Below are 17984 nucleotides of genomic sequence, written 5' to 3' on the forward strand. Positions count from 1 at the left end.
TATGTAACACGCTGGTCCTAAATTTGGCTGAAAATTTGTCTAGGCCTATCAGCAGTAATGCCAGAGCTGGAGCCAGAGGAACTTGATGACCGACCACCCCAGATATCCTATTAAATACTTGGGACCAAAGAGAGGTGATCCCCGGGCAGGCCCAAAGTATATGCAACAGTGTTCCTCTGTGCCCGCAGTCCCTCCAACAATCCGCTTTCGAGTTTGGGACGATAGCGTGAATCCTAACTGGGGTGTAGTAGCATCTGAGAGTCGCTTTTAAGTGTGACTCTAGGTGTGAGATGCATTTGAGAGTAGAGATAGCTAATTTATTTGCTGTTGACCATTGAGTTAGGGTAAAAGATTTTTTATAGAAACATATATAATGGCTTGAGCCTCTTTGAAACTGAGCCTACTATGGACCAGTGTAATAACAATTGGAAATGGTTTTTGACCTTGAAGGAGGGTTTGACAACGCGTACCTAATCCTAAAGTATGAAAAGGCCTCCTGTTGGGGGATGCTAAAGGAATGCCCGACCGCTTCAAAGGACTTTAACCCTGAGCGCGTTAAAAGGTCGGCCATTGTGTTGACTCCACTATTCTTCCAGACATTAATGTTCAGATCCGGGATCAAATGTTGGAGAGATTCCAGGGGGGTAAGGTGGGCTACCAAGGTAGGGTCAGACCGCCCGCTCTCATGGTATGTTTTCCATAAAGCTACTGATGTGGAGACATAAAATGCAGGTTGAAGGCTAGAGTAGGTATCGCGCAGTGCTGCCATAAGGAGGGCACGCAAATTATGACCAGAAACTTGTGATTGTTCAATGTGAACCCAATGTTTCCCAGTGTCTCCCCTCCACCACTCTCTGAGTTGGTTAACTCTGGAAGCGAGATAATAATCGTACAGGTTCGGTAAGCCCAAGCCTCCATGCCTTTTATGTCTGCACATAATGCTTCTGGCAACTCTTGGCCTAGCTTTGTTCCAAATTAATGTGCTTAGCATTTGGTTTGCCAAGTTAAAAAAGGAAGTTGGGACCGGGATAGGTATAGTACAGAACAGATATAGGAACTTCGGAAGTATATGTTGTTGGAAAGCTGCAATACGCCCCAACAAGGATAACTCGGTTTTGGCTATACTAGTAAACTCTGGTTGGAGTGCTTGTAATAGAGGGGGGAAATTGTTCATATAAAGTTCTTGTGGAGTGGTTGTCACTTTAAAACTTAGGTATTGGATTGAGGCGTCCTGCCAGACCAGTGGAAATTCTTCTCTCATTTGGGCCAAAACAGATTCCGGAATCCCCAGGGAGAGAGCTTGGGATTTATTTTCATTAACCTTATAATAAGAGAGGACCCCATATGAATGAATAATATCCATTACCACTGTTAGAGATGATCGGGGGCTTGTCAGGGATAAGATAATGTCATCCGCATACGTCTGTCTCCGATCTGTACTCCCGACACCTTCGGCGCCTGGCGAATTGCCTGTGCCAATGGTTCCAGAGATAAAATGAATATTAAAGGCGACAAGGGGCATCCCTGTCTAGTGCCATTTGATAAAACAAACGGGTCAGACATCACACCGTTCGCCAAAACCCTGGCCGATGGTTCTGAATTAAGGACCCGGATAGCTCTAATCATAGATTCAGGGAAGCCCATTTTTTGGAGCACCGAGAAGACAAACAACCAGTTAACCCTGTCGAAAGCCTTCTCAGTGTCCAGGGTAACCAGCACCGTCGGTAACCTGTGCCTATTGACAAAGTCAATCAAATTCAATATTTTTCTGGAGTTATCTGTAATCTGAAGCCCCTGTACGAATCCCACTTGGTCTGGTGCCACAAGGGTGGGAATAATATCAGCTAGACGGGATACCAATATTTTTGCGTACATTTTTAGATCAGTATTGAGTAGGGAAATGGGGCAAAATTTTGTGGGACAGAGGGGTCTTTCCCAGCTTTGGGTAGGGTCACAATAACTGCCTCTAGCATTTCTTTGGGAATTTTTCCCATTGTCATGGCACTAGACAGGAATGCATGAAGATGCGGAGTCAGACAGTCAGAGAAGATTTTGTAGTAGGTGTTCGGAAGTCCGTCTGGGTCAGGGCTTTTATAATGTGGCAAGCTGCTTATTATTTTAGAGATTTCGGCCTGAGACACGGGAGCACATAGGGAATCACTTTGGCGTTCGTCTAGAGAGGGTAAATGTAAGGAGTTCAGAAATTCTTCTATTTTCTCGGAGGGGGCGTGAATAAAACCAGGTTCATCTTTCAGGTTGTACAATTGGGAGTAGTAAGACATGAATCTGTTAGCTATAACTTTCGGGTCATATAGTTTATAAACTTTGGAGGGATCCCAAAGGAAAGCTATTTTGGATTTCAGGCCTCTTGCTTTTATCCGACTAGTTAATAGTTTCCCTGCCTTGTTGGCCTGCGAATAATGCATCGCTTTAGTCTTTTTAAGTGAGAGTTCATATGTATGTAAGAAACTTTCTCTTAGCTGAGATCTAAGAACTCTTAGTTTCTCAGCCAGTTCCAGAGAGGGGGTAGATTTATTTATTAATTCTGTGTTTTGTATTTGTTTTATAATATCATCTTGTGTCTTATCCCTGATCTTTTTGTGTCTATAGCTCAATTTCATTAAGATGCCTCTAATGAATGCTTTGTGAGCCGTCCACACTATAGTGGGGTCCGACACAGAAGCAGTGTTAAATTTGAAATATTCTTGTAACGCCCTAGACACTTGTGCTTGGTATTTAGTGTTAGCTAGTATGAATTCATTGGCCCTCCACAATGGGTTAGGAGGAATGGAGAACTCTTCTGACACCTCCAAAATTACCGGTGCATGATCCGACCAGGTGATCGTACCAATGGAGGATTTCACCGAAGCACTCAGGGAAGTTCTGTCAACCAGGAACAGATCTATCCGTGAGTACGTTTGATGTGCAGGAGAGCAATATGAAAAGTCCCTCTCTGAAGCGTGGTGAATGCACCAAACATCAAAAAGGGAATTAGCGAGTAGCACAGGTGCTAGCGGAGCAGCACGGGATCTGGAGGTGCTCGAAGAGTCCTGAGAGGGATCAGGAGTCAAATTGAAATCGCCACAGATGATAACTCTGCCCTCCTTCAGCTTATGCACTTTTTTGAGCACTTTGTTAATAAATCACATGGGTCGAGTGTTAGGTGCATATACTCCAACTAAGGTATAGACAATATTATTGATAGAGCACACATGAATAACATATCTCCCCCCTGGGTCTACTACCGTACTCTTACCCTGGTACGCTACTGAATTACGTATAGCTAATAATACTCCCCTCTTTTTACTTTGACCATGGGAGTGAATCAAAGTCAGAAATTATGGATGTTTTAACCTCCCTACGTCAGCTTCAAGTATGTGTGTCTCTTGTGCGCAAAATACATCACATTTAATCGAGAGTGCCTCTCTCCACATCATCTGTCTCTTGAATGGGCTATTTAAGCCTCATACATTTAAAGAACCAATCGTTAACACCATTACATCAATCTATAGGCTGCAAGTGATAATCACTCGGATGGCGTGGAAGGAGGCACTCCCCAGCACATTGCACTATAACCAAATGAGAAATGAGATAAGGACACAGCATTGGGAAAGAACAAAAGCAAAAAGATAAAAATGTAAACATAATAAACCAAAACTGACCACCCTGAGATTGGGGCAGTAAAGGAGTAGCACAAGGGTCAGAACATATATCCCCTTGCAAATTATGTTGGGGGAAAACGGTCATGCCTACCACCGAGAAGAATCAAAAGGTATGTTCCTACTCCAGGATATTATAGAACAGTTAATGGAACCTTCAGCGATGCTTCTTCTGTCGGCGTCTCTCACTTGGTGCCACTCTCCATCTGCAGTTTGGTGTTGGTACTGCTTCTCCACGGGTGCCTCCGTCACCGGGATGCCCCAGGTTGCTAGCACTGATTCACCCTCCTCCACCGTGTGGATTACAACCATAGCACCATTTCTCTGTACTAGCAGTTTCATAGGGTATCCCCATCTGTACGGAACAGATCTTAGAGCAAGAGTAATCGGGGCTAGTGTGCGCCGAAGTTGCAGGGTGGCTATGGAGAGATCAGCAAAAAGCTTGACAGATTGATAAGGATCCGGTAAGGTGTCCAGTTTCCTTGCCGCTGCCAGGGTGTCTTCCTTGGCCTGGAAAAAATGCAAGCGAGCAAGCACATCGCGAGGTGTGTCATCAGGAAGATGCTTTGGCTTGGCGATCCTGTGCGCCCGGTCAATGATGAGATCTTGCTCAGTACAATCGGGCAGAAGAAGCTTCATCAAGTTCTTAATATATGCTTGGAGGTCTGCAGCTAAGACCGACTCTGGCACCCCGCGCAGCTTTAAATTGTTCCTGCGGGACCGGTCCTCAAGGTCTGCTACTTTCGCAAGGAGGTATGCGATTTCCTCCGCTTGCGTTTCATGGGCATCGATTAGGCTATTATGTGAGTCCGCAAATTCGCCCATCTTTTGCTCTACATGCTGGACTCTATTGTCCAAGTCAATAACTGACGTCTGGATAGGTACAATCAGTTGCGACAGATGACTGGTGACCGAATGGCTAAACGCAAGCAGCATCTCTTTTAATAGCAGGCTAGACGCTGGCTTATCGTCTGTGGGGAAATTGCAGAGCACTTCTGACAGGGTGTCTGCATTTGGCACGCCAGTATTGTTATGAGCTTCATAAGCAGCTGCCTCTGGATCTTGCAGCCTAGGCCTCTGCTTGGCCGGGCTTGCGTTGGGGGATTGCTGTGTCGCAACTTTCCCCGGCGATGCCGCGCTGCTCCCCTTTGCGACCCCTGCTTCTTGGTTCTTACCCGGCCGGCTGTGTGTTGCGGGGACCCACGGGGGCTTTGCTGCAGCGAGCGTCCACTGTCTAAGGTGCGCGGCGAGCCTCCGTTTGCCGAGGGTGACGGGCTGGAGCTGTGTTCGGCCTGTCCGACTCGTGCGCCGGCGCCATCTTTGTCGCGCTCATGGCCAAAGAAGAACTCCAGCTTCCCCTGGTTCTTCATGCTTCTTTTCCCTCTCGTCATCATCAGGGAAGGCTCTGGTGTCGGCTGGCACCAAAGGGGAGAACTGCAATCAATTAGTAAGGTTCTGCTGGGCTGAAATGCTAAGCTGGAGCAGGAGCTCTGGAGGTAAGCGGCCATCTTCCTCAGCGTCGCGGCCACGCCCACCGACACATCCCCTTTAATGGTGAGCTGCAATGCCAGATACAACCTGAAGACAGGTATAGCACTGTTTTGGAAGAAAGCAGACATTTTCCTCTAATCCTAGAGAAAACCTTACTTACTTACAGTTTTACTTACAGATTTGGTATCCCACTTAAATGTTTAAATGGTTCTGTAATAATTCAACACTAAACTTATGCTCTACCGGATAAAATGTACATTAACAACATTTGCTATACCTGCTTTCATCACTTTCTTTATTTCAGGCACCACTTTCTGATTTTCTTTTGTTGTTTCTGAAATAGGTAAAAGACAAAATATATTTCAAGTATATTTCAAAGGGATATGTAGAATTTACAAACTGCTTTTACCCTTCTCAGCTTCAGGGCTAAAACCTTATAAAGTGCTCTCCACATCAGTATACTAAGCAAGCCCTAGTTTGTAGATAAAAATGTGTTGCAGTAATCTATTTACAGCTCTTTGGACGTTTGTGTGATTGTCTTGGATTTCTATTAGACATGGTGGCTGCAGACAAGATCCCCAGCTCTCGTCCAATACTGCTGAGATAAAAAGTTTGAAGGACATAACAAATCATTATCCAGATAGACTGACTGATTACTAAGAGAGGGGTGGTCAGTCACATCTGGAAAAACCCTTATCTAATTGAGGACCCACTGGCGATCTGTTGGTGATCATTTAATGTATGGTCATGCCAAGTCCTTCATTGTATGATCAGGAGTCAGCACTAGGAATGCTCAATGTGACTCTGCCAGCCCTGAGCCCACATACCAACACCAGATTTTGAGGAACATCTCTCTCTTTGATTGGTATGATATAGGGATGAGCGAACTCGAACTGTATAGTTCGGGTTCGTACCGAATTTTGGGGTGTCCGTGACACGGACCCGAACCCGGACATTTTCGTAAAAGTCCGGGTTCGGGTTCGGTGTTCGTCGCTTTCTTGGCGCTTTTGTGACTGCTTTCTTGGCGCTTTTTGAAAGGCTGCAAAGCAGCCAATCAACAAGCGTCATACTACTTGCCCCAAGAGGCCATCACAGCCATGCCTACTATTGGCATGGCTGTGATTGGCCAGAGCACCATGTGACCCAGCCTCTATTTAAGCTGGAGTCACATAGCGCCGCCCGTCACTCTGCTCTGATTAGCGTAGGGAGAGGTTGCGGCTGCGACAGTAGGGCGAGATTAGGCAGATTAACTCCTCCAAAGGACTTGATTAACTGATCGATCTGCAGCTGTGGATCATTGAGCTGCTGATCCTCAATTGCTCACTGTTTTTAGGCTGCCCAGACCGTTTGTCAGTCACATTTTTCTGGGGTGATCGGCGGCCATTTTGTGTCTTGTGGTGCGCCAGCACAAGCTGCGACCAAGTGCATTTAACCCTCAATGGTGTGGTTGTTTTTTGGCTAAAGCCTACATCAGGGTGAAGCTGTCACACCAAGTGCATTTAACCAGCAATAGTCTGTTCATTTTTTGGCCATATACAAAATCAGGGGCAAGCTGCGCCTGTCACCAAGTGCATTTAACCCTCAATGGTGTGGTTGTTTTTTGGCTAAAGCCTACATCAGGGTGAAGCTGTCACACCAAGTGCATTTAACCAGCAATAGTCTGTTCATTTTTTGGCCATATACAAAATCAGGGGCAAGCTGCGCCTGTCACCAAGTGCATTTAACCCTCAATGGTGTGGTTGTTTTTTGGCTAAAGCCTACATCAGGGTGAAGCTGTCACACCAAGTGCATTTAACCAGCAATAGTCTGTTCATTTTTTGGCCATATACAAAATCAGGGGCAAGCTGCGCCTGTCACCAAGTGCATTTAACCCTCAATGGTGTGGTTGTTTTTTGGCTAAAGCCTACATCAGGGTGAAGCTGTCACACCAAGTGCATTTAACCAGCAATAGTCTGTTCATTTTTTGGCCATATACAAAATCAGGGGCAAGCTGCGCCTGTCACCAAGTGCATTTAACCCTCAATGGTGTGGTTGTTTTCTGGCTAAAGCCTACATCAGGGTGAAGCTGTCACACCAAGTGCATTTAACCAGCAATAGTCTGTTTATTTTTTGGCCATATACTACATCAGGGGCAAGCTGCGCCCGTCACCAAGTGCATTTAACCCTCAGTAGTGTGGTTGGTCAAGCTGTGACACCAAGTGCATTTAACCAGCAATAGTCTGTTCATTTTTTGGCCATATACTACATCAGGGGCAAGCTGCGCCCGTCACCAAGTGCATTTAACCAGCAATAGTGTGGTTATTTTTTGGCCATATCCCAGTCTAATTCTGTCACTAAATCCATACCGGTCACCCAGCGCCTAAATACTAGGCCTCAAATTTATATCCCGCTAAATCTCTCGTTACCGCTGTCCTGTTGTAGCTGGGAAAGTTATTTAGTGTCCGTCAAAGCACATTTTTTGTTCTGGGTTGAAGTACAATTCCCAATTTAGCAATTTCATAATTTAGTGGTTTCTGCTATATCAGAGCTATTTGAAATCTATCCCTAAAAGGGTATATAATATTCAAGGTGCACATTGGGTCATTCAGAATAACTTCACACACACCCGCTACTGTGTATTTTCAAGTCTAATTCTGTCACTAAACCCATACCTGTCACCCAGCGCCTAAATACTAGGCCTCAAATTTATATCCTGCTAAATCTCTCGTTACCGCTGTCCTGTTGTAGCTGGGAAAGTTATTTAGTGTCCGTCAAAGCACATTTTTTGTTCTGGGTTGAAGTACAATTCCCAATTTAGCAATTTCATAATTTAGTGGTTTCTGCTATATCAGAGCTATTTGAAATCTATCCCTAAAAGGGTATATAATATTCAAGGTGCACATTGGGTCATTCAGAATAACTTCACACACACCCGCTACTGTGTATTTTCAAGTCTAATTCTGTCACTAAACCCATACCTGTCACCCAGCGCCTAAATACTAGGCCTCAAATTTATATCCTGCTAAATCTCTCGTTACCGCTGTCCTGTTGTAGCTGGGAAAGTTATTTAGTGTCCGTCAAAGCACATTTTTTGTTCTGGGTTGAAATACAATTCCCAATTTAGCAATTTCATAATTTAGTGGTTTCTGCTATATCAGAGCTATTTGAAATCTATCCCTAAAAGGGTAGATCATATTGAAGGTGCACATAGGGTCATTCAGAATAACTTCACACACACCCGCTACTGTGTATTTCCAAGTCTAATTCTGTCACTAAACCCATACCTGTCACCCAGCGCCTAAATACTAGGCCTCAAATTTATATCCCGCTAAATCTCTCGTTACCGCTGTCCTGTTGTAGCTGGGAAAGTTATTTAGTGTCCGTCAAAGCACATTTTTTGTTCTGGGTTGAAGTACAATTCCCAATTTAGCAATTTCATAATTTAGTGGTTTCTGCTATATCAGAGCTATTTGAAATCTATCCCTAAAAGGGTATATAATATTCAAGGTGCACATTGGGTCATTCAGAATAACTTCACACACACCCGCTACTGTGTATTTCCAAGTCTAATTCTGTCACTAAACCCATACCTGTCACCCAGCGCCTAAATACTAGGCCTCAAATTTATATCCTGCTAAATCTCTCGTTACCGCTGTACTGTTGTTGCTTGGAAAGATATTTAGTGTCCGTCAAAGCACATTTTTTGTTCTGGGTTGAAGTACAATTCCCAATTTAGCAATTTCATAATTTAGTGGTTTCTGCTATATCAGAGCTATTTGAAATCTATCCCTAAAAGGGTATATAATATTCAAGGTGCACATTGGGTCATTCAGAATAACTTCACACACACCCGCTACTGTGTATTTTCAAGTCTAATTCTGTCACTAAACCCATACCTGTCACCCAGCGCCTAAATACTAGGCCTCAAATTTATATCCTGCTAAATCTCTCGTTACCGCTGTCCTGTTGTAGCTGGGAAAGTTATTTAGTGTCCGTCAAAGCACATTTTTTCTTCTGGGTTGAAATACAATTCCCAATTTAGCAATTTCATAATTTAGTGGTTTCTGCTATATCAGAGCTATTTGAAATCTATCCCTAAAAGGGTAGATCATATTGAAGGTGCACATAGGGTCATTCAGAATAACTTCACACACACCCGCTACTGTGTATTTCCAAGTCTAATTCTGTCACTAAACCCATACCTGTCACCCAGCGCCTAAATACTAGGCCTCAAATTTATATCCCGCTAAATCTCTCGTTACCGCTGTCCTGTTGTAGCTGGGAAAGTTATTTAGTGTCCGTCAAAGCACATTTTTTGTTCTGGGTTGAAGTACAATTCCCAATTTAGCAATTTCATAATTTAGTGGTTTCTGCTATATCAGAGCTATTTGAAATCTATCCCTAAAAGGGTATATAATATTCAAGGTGCACATTGGGTCATTCAGAATAACTTCACACACACCCGCTACTGTGTATTTTCAAGTCTAATTCTGTCACTAAACCCATACCTGTCACCCAGCGCCTAAATACTAGGCCTCAAATTTATATCCTGCTAAATCTCTCGTTACCGCTGTACTGTTGTTGCTGGGCAAGATATTTAGTGTCCGTCAAAGCACATTTTTTGTTCTGGGTTGAAATACAATTCCCAATTTAGCAATTTCATAATTTAGTGGTTTCTGCTATATCAGAGCTATTTGAAATCTATCCCTAAAAGGGTATATAATATTCAAGGTGCACATTGGGTCATTCAGAATAACTTCACACACACCCGCTACTGTGTATTTCCAAGTCTAATTCTGTCACTAAACCCATACCTGTCACCCAGCGCCTAAATACTAGGCCTCAAATTTATATCCTGCTAAATCTCTCGTTACCGCTGTACTGTTGTTGCTGGGCAAGATATTTAGTGTCCGTCAAAGCACATTTTTTGTTCTGGGTTGAAATACAATTCCCAATTTAGCAATTTCATAATTTAGTGGTTTCTGCTATATCAGAGCTATTTGAAATCTATCCCTAAAAGGGTATATAATATTCAAGGTGCACATTGGGTCATTCAGAATAACTTCACACACACCCGCTACTGTGTATTTCCAAGTCTAATTCTGTCACTAAACCCATACCTGTCACCCAGCGCCTAAATACTAGGCCTCAAATTTATATCCCGCTAAATCTGTCCCTAGTGCTGTAGCTGGGCGAGTTATTTAGTGTCCGTTCAAGCACATTTCTTGTTCTGGGTTGAAATACAATTCCCAATTTAGCAATTTCATAATTTAGTGGTTTCTGCTATATCAGAGCTATTTGAAATCTATCCCTAAAAGGGTATATAATATTCAAGGTGCACATAGGGTCATTCAGAATAACTTCACACACCCGCTACTGTGCATTTCCAAATCTAATTCTGTCACTAAACCCATACCTGTCACCCAGCGCCTAAATACTAGGCCTCAAATTTATATCCCGCTAAATCTCTCGTTACCGCTGTCCTGTTGTGGCTGGGAAAGTTATTTAGTGTCCGTCAAAGCACATTTTTTGTTCTGGGTTGAAATACAATTCCCAATTTAGCAATTTCATAATTTAGTCGTTTCTGCTATATCAGAGCTATTTGAAATCTATCCCTAAAAGGGTAGATCATATTGAAGGTGCACATAGGGTCATTCAGAATAACTTCACACACACGCTTCTGTGCATTTCCAAGTCTAATTCTGTCACTAAATCCATACCGGTCACCCAGCGCCTAAATACTAGGCCTCAAATTTATATCCCGCTGAATTTGAATACAATACATTGGGCCAAATAATATATTTGTTGTTGTGGTGAACCATAACAATGAGAAAAACATCTAGTAAGGGACGCGGACGTGGACATGGTCGTGGTGGTGTTAGTGGACCCTCTGGTGCTGGGAGAGGACGTGGCCGTTCTGCCACATCCACACGTCCTAGTGTACCAACTACCTCAGGTCCCAGTAGCCGCCAGAATTTACAGCGATATATGGTGGGGCCCAATGCCGTTCTAAGGATGGTAAGGCCTGAGCAGGTACAGGCATTAGTCAATTGGGTGGCCGACAGTGGATCCAGCACGTTCACATTATCTCCCACCCAGTCTTCTGCAGAAAGCGCACAGATGGCGCCTGAAAACCAACCCCATCAGTCTGTCACATCACCCCCATGCATACCAGGGAAACTGTCTCAGCCTCAAGTTATGCAGCAGTCTCTTATGCTGTTTGAAGACTCCGCTGGCAGGGTTTCCCAAGGGCATCCACCTAGCCCTTCCCCAGCGGTGAAAGACATAGAATGCACTGACGCACAACCACTTATGTTTCCTGATGATGAGGACATGGGAATACCACCTCAGCATGTCTCTGATGATGACGAAACACAGGTGCCAACTGCTGCGTCTTTCTGCAGTGTGCAGACTGAACAGGAGGTCAGGGATCAAGACTGGGTGGAAGACGATGCAGGGGACGATGAGGTCCTAGACCCCACATGGAATGAAGGTCGTGCCACTGACTTTCACAGTTCGGAGGAAGAGGCAGTGGTGAGACCGAGCCAACAGCGTAGCAAAAGAGGGAGCAGTGGGCAAAAGCAGAACACCCGCCGCCAAGAGACTCCGCCTGCTACTGACCGCCGCCATCTGGGACCGAGCACCCCAAAGGCAGCTTCAAGGAGTTCCCTGGCATGGCACTTCTTCAAACAATGTGCTGACGACAAGACCCGAGTGGTTTGCACGCTGTGCCATCAGAGCCTGAAGCGAGGCATTAACGTTCTGAACCTGAGCACAACCTGCATGACCAGGCACCTGCATGCAAAGCATGAACTGCAGTGGAGTAAACACCTTAAAACCAAGGAAGTCACTCAGGCTCCCCCTGCTACCTCTTCTGCTGCTGCCGCCTCGGCCTATTCTGCTGCTGCCGCCTCGGCCTCTTCCTCCGCCTCTGGAGGAACGTTGGCACCTGCCGCCCAGCAAACAGGGGATGTACCACCAACACCACCACCACCACCTCCGTCACCAAGCGTCTCAACCATGTCACACGCCAGCGTTCAGCTCTCCATCTCACAAACATTTGATAGAAAGCGTAAATTCCCACCTAGCCACCCTCGATCCCTGGCCCTGAATGCCAGCATTTCTAAACTACTGGCCTATGAAATGCTGTCATTTAGGCTGGTGGACACAGACAGCTTCAAACAGCTCATGTCGCTTGCTGTCCCACAGTATGTTGTTCCCAGCCGGCACTACTTCTCCAAGAGAGCCGTGCCTTCCCTGCACAACCAAGTATCCGATAAAATCAAGTGTGCACTGCGCAACGCCATCTGTAGGCAAGGTCCACCTAACCACAGATACGTGGACCAGTAAGCACGGCCAGGGACGCTATATCTCCCTAACTGCACACTGGGTAAATGTAGTGGCAGCTGGGCCCCAGGCGGAGAGCTGTTTGGCGCACGTCCTTCCGCCGCCAAGGATCGCAGGGCAACATTCTTTGCCTCCTGTTGCCACCTCCTCCTTCTCGGCTTCCTCCTCCTCTTCTTCCACCTGCTCATCCAGTCAGCCACACACCTTCACCACCAACTTCAGCACAGCCCGGGGTAAACGTCAGCAGGCCATTCTGAAACTCATATGTTTGGGGGACAGGCCCCACACCGCACAGGAGTTGTGGCGGGGTATAGAACAACAGACCGACGAGTGGTTGCTGCCGGTGAGCCTCAAGCCCGGCCTGGTGGTGTGTGATAATGGGCGAAATCTCGTTGCAGCTCTGGGACTAGCCAATTTGACGCACATCCCTTGCTTGGCGCATGTGCTGAATTTGGTGGTGCAGAAGTTCATTCACAACTACCCCGACATGTCAGAGCTGCTGCATAAAGTGCGGGCCGTCTGTTCGCGCTTCCGGCGTTCACATCCTGCTGCTGCTCGCCTGTCTGCGCTACAGCGTAACTTCGGCCTTCCCGCTCACCGCCTCATATGCGACGTGCCCACCAGGTGGAACTCCACCTTGCACATGCTGGACAGACTGTGCGAGCAGCAGCAGGCCATAGTGGAGTTTCAGCTGCAGCACGCACGGGTCAGTCGCACTACAGAACAGCACCACTTCACCACCAATGACTGGGCCTCCATGCGAGACCTGTGTGCCCTGTTGCGCTGTTTCGAGTACTCCACCAACATGGCCAGTGGCGATGACACCGTTATCAGCGTTACAATACCACTTCTATGTCTCCTTGAGAAAACACTTAGGGCGATGATGGAAGAGGAGGTGGCCCAGGAGGAGGAGGAGGAGGAGGAGGAAGAGGGGTCATTTTTAGCACTTTCAGGCCAGTCTCTTCGAAGTGACTCAGAGGGAGGTTTTTGGCAACAGCAGAGGCCAGGTACAAATGTGGCCAGCCAGGGCCCACTACTGGAGGACGAGGAGGACGAGGATGAGGAGGAGGTGGAGGAGGATGAGGATGAAGCATGGTCACAGCGGGGTGGCACCCAACGCAGCTCGGGTCCATCACTGGTGCGTGGCTGGGGGGAAAGGCAGGACGATGACGATACGCCTCCCACAGAGGACAGCTTGTCCTTACCCCTGGGCAGCCTGGCACACATGAGCGACTACATGCTGCAGTGCCTGCGCAACGACAGCAGAGTTGCCCACATTTTAACCTGTGCGGACTACTGGGTTGCCACCCTGCTGGATCCACGCTACAAAGACAATGTGCCCACCTTACTTCCTGCACTGGAGCGTGATAGGAAGATGCGCGAGTACAAGCGCACGTTGGTAGACGCGCTACTGAGAGCATTCCCAAATGTCACAGGGGAACAAGTGGAAGCCCAAGGCCAAGGCAGAGGAGGAGCAAGAGGTCGCCAAGGCAGCTGTGTCACGGCCAGCTCCTCTGAGGGCAGGGTTAGCATGGCAGAGATGTGGAAAACTTTTGTCAACACGCCACAGCTAACTGCACCACCACCTGATACGCAACGTGTTAGCAGGAGGCAACATTTCACTAACATGGTGGAACAGTACGTGTGCACACCCCTCCACGTACTGACTGATGGTTCGGCCCCATTCAACTTCTGGGTCTCTAAATTGTCCACGTGGCCAGAGCTAGCCTTTTATGCCTTGGAGGTGCTGGCCTGCCCGGCAGCCAGCGTTTTGTCTGAACGTGTATTCAGCACGGCAGGGGGCGTCATTACAGACAAACGCAGCCGCCTGTCTACAGCCAATGTGGACAAGCTGACGTTCATAAAAATGAACCAGGCATGGATCCCACAGGACCTGTCCGTCCCTTGTCCAGATTAGACATTAACTACCTCCCCATAACCATATATTATTGGACTCCAGGGCACTTCCTCATTCAATCCTATTTTTATTTTCATTTTACCATTATATTGCAAGGCTACCCAAAGTTGAATGAACCTCTCCTCTGCCTGTGTGCTAGGCCTAAATATATGCCAATGGATTGTTGCAGTGGTGGCTGACGTGAAGCCTCATTCTCTGCTATGACATGCAGACTGATTCTCTGGTGACATGAAGCCAGATTGTCTGTTACGGGACCTCTCTCCTCTGCCTGGGTGCTGGGCCTGAATTTATGACAATGGACTGTTGCAGTGGTGGGTGACGTGAAGCCTGATTCTCTGCTATGACATGCAGACTGATTCTCTGGTGACATGAAGCCAGATCCTCTGTTACGGGACCTCTCTCCTCTGCCTGGGTGCTGGGCCTAAATATCTGACAATGGACTGTTGCATTGGTGGCTGACGTGAAGCCTGATTCTCTGCTATGACATGCAGACTAATTCTCTGCTGACATGAAGCCAGATTGTCTGTTACGGGACCTCTCTCCTCTGCCTGGGTGCTGGGCCTAAATTTATGAAAATGGACTGTTGCAGTGGTGGGTGACGTGAAGCCTGATTCTCTGCTATGACATGAAGACTGATTCTCTCCTGACATGAAGCCAGATTGTCTGTTACGGGACCTCTCTCCTCTGCCTGGGTGCTGGGCCTAAATTTATGAAAATGGACTGTTACAGTGGTGGGTGACGTGAAGCCTGATTCTCTGCTATGATATGAAGACTGATTCTCTGCTGACATGAAGCCAGATTGTCTGTTACGGGACCTCTCTCCTCTGCCTGGGTGCTGGGCCTAAATTTATGAAAATGGACTCTTACAGTGGTGGGTGACGTGAAGCCTGATTCTCTGCTATGACATGAAGACTGATTCTCTGCTGACATGAAGCCAGATCCTCTGTTACGGGACCTCTCTCCTCTGCCTGGGTGCTGGGCCTAAATATCTGACAATGGACTGTTGCATTGGTGGCTGACGTGAAGCCTGATTCTCTGCTATGATATGAAGACTGATTCTCTGCTGACATGAAGCCAGATTGTCTGTTACGGGACCTCTCTCCTCTGCCTGGGTGCTGGGCCTAAATTTATGAAAATGGACTCTTACAGTGGTGGGTGACGTGAAGCCTGATTCTCTGCTATGACATGAAGACTGATTCTCTGCTGACATGAAGCCAGATCCTCTGTTACGGGACCTCTCTCCTCTGCCTGGGTGCTGGGCCTAAATATCTGACAATGGACTGTTGCATTGGTGGCTGACGTGAAGCCTGATTCTCTGCTATGATATGAAGACTGATTCTCTGCTGACATGAAGCCAGATTGTCTGTTACGGGACCTCTCTCCTCTGCCTGTGTGCTAGGCCTAAATATATGCCAATGGATTGTTGCAGTGGTGGCTGACGTGAAGCCTGATTCTCTGCTATGACATGCAGACTGATTCTCTGGTGACATGAAGCCAGATCCTCTGTTACGGGACCTCTCTCCTCTGCCTGGGTGCTGGGCCTAAATTTATGAAAATGGACTGTTGCAGTGGTGGGTGACGTGAAGCCTGATTCTCTGCTATGACATGAAGACTGATTCTCTGCTGACATGAAGCCAGATCCTCTGTTACGGGACCTCTCTCCTCTGCCTGGGTGCTGGGCCTAAATATCTGACAATGGACTGTTGCATTGGTGGCTGACGTGAAGCCTGATTCTCTGCTATGATATGAAGACTGATTCTCTGCTGACATGAAGCCAGATTGTCTGTTACGGGACCTCTCTCCTCTGCCTGTGTGCTAGGCCTAAATATATGCCAATGGATTGTTGCAGTGGTGGCTGACGTGAAGCCTGATTCTCTGCTATGACATGCAGACTGATTCTCTGGTGACATGAAGCCAGATCCTCTGTTACGGGACCTCTCTCCTCTGCCTGGGTGCTGGGCCTAAATTTATGAAAATGGACTGTTGCAGTGGTGGGTGACGTGAAGCCTGATTCTCTGCTATGACATGAAGACTGATTCTCTGCTGACATGAAGCCAGATCCTCTGTTACGGGACCTCTCTCCTCTGCCTGGGTGCTGGGCCTAAATATCTGACAATGGACTGTTGCATTGGTGGCTGACGTGAAGCCTGATTCTCTGCTATGATATGAAGACTGATTCTCTGCTGACATGAAGCCAGATTGTCTGTTACGGGACCTCTCTCCTCTGCCTGTGTGCTAGGCCTAAATATATGCCAATGGATTGTTGCAGTGGTGGCTGACGTGAAGCCTGATTCTCTGCTATGACATGCAGACTGATTCTCTGGTGACATGAAGCCAGATCCTCTGTTACGGGACCTCTCTCCTCTGCCTGGGTGCTGGGCCTAAATATATGAAAATGGACTGTTGCAGTGGTGGGTGACGTGAAGCCTGATTCTCTGCTATGACATGCAGACTGATTCTCTGGTGACATGAAGCCAGATCCTCTGTTACGGGACCTCTCTCCTCTGCCTGGGTGCTGGGCCTAAATTTATGAAAATGGACTGTTGCAGTGGTGGGTGACGTGAAGCCTCATTCTCTGCTATGACATGCAGACTGATTCTCTGCTGACATGAAGCCAGATTGTCTGTTACGGGACCTCTCTCCTCTGCCTGTGTGCTAGGCCTAAATATATGCCAATGGATTGTTGCAGTGGTGGCTGACGTGAAGCCTGATTCTCTGCTATGACATGCAGACTGATTCTCTGGTGACATGAAGCCAGATCCTCTGTTACGGGACCTCTCTCCTCTGCCTGGGTGCTGGGCCTAAATATCTGACAATGGACTGTTGCATTGGTGGCTGACGTGAAGCCTGATTCTCTGCTATGATATGAAGACTGATTCTCTGCTGACATGAAGCCAGATTGTCTGTTACGGGACCTCTCTCCTCTGCCTGTGTGCTAGGCCTAAATATATGCCAATGGATTGTTGCAGTGGTGGCTGACGTGAAGCCTGATTCTCTGCTATGACATGCAGACTGATTCTCTGGTGACATGAAGCCAGATCCTCTGTTACGGGACCTCTCTCCTCTGCCTGGGTGCTGGGCCTAAATTTATGAAAATGGACTGTTGCAGTGGTGGGTGACGTGAAGCCTGATTCTCTGCTATGACATGCAGACTGATTCTCTGGTGACATGAAGCCAGATCCTCTGTTACGGGACCTCTCTCCTCTGCCTGGGTGCTGGGCCTAAATTTATGAAAATGGACTGTTGCAGTGGTGGGTGACGTGAAGCCTCATTCTCTGCTATGACATGCAGACTGATTCTCTGCTGACATGAAGCCAGATTGTCTGTTACGGGACCTCTCTCCTCTGCCTGGGTGCTGGGCCTGAATTTATGACAATGGACTGTTGCAGTGGTGGCTGACGTGAAGCCTGATTCTCTGCTATGATATGAAGACTGATTCTCTGCTGACATGAAGCCAGATTGTCTGTTACGGGACCTCTCTCCTCTGCCTGGGTGCCGGGGCCTAAATATCTGAGAATGGACTGTTCCAGTGGTGGGTAACGGGAAGCCAGATTCTCTGCTATGATATGAAGACTGATTCTCTGCTGACA

At 47.0% G+C, this 17984-nt stretch overlaps 1 protein-coding gene across 1 annotated transcript in view; it reads right to left on the reverse strand.

Moving 5' to 3' along the window:
* LOC122935391 (titin homolog) overlaps positions 1 to 17984 on the reverse strand; it is an 848771-nt gene that overhangs the window by 667084 nt on the left and 163703 nt on the right. Inside the window, exon 9 of the mRNA XM_044291163.1 lies at positions 5428 to 5484. Within this exon, the coding sequence (XP_044147098.1) occupies positions 5428 to 5484 (57 nt within the window). The remainder of the gene's footprint in view (positions 1 to 5427; positions 5485 to 17984) is intronic.

The sequence above is a fragment of the Bufo gargarizans genome, chromosome 4, assembly GCF_014858855.1.
Source record: "Bufo gargarizans isolate SCDJY-AF-19 chromosome 4, ASM1485885v1, whole genome shotgun sequence".
NCBI lineage: Eukaryota > Metazoa > Chordata > Amphibia > Anura > Bufonidae > Bufo > Bufo gargarizans.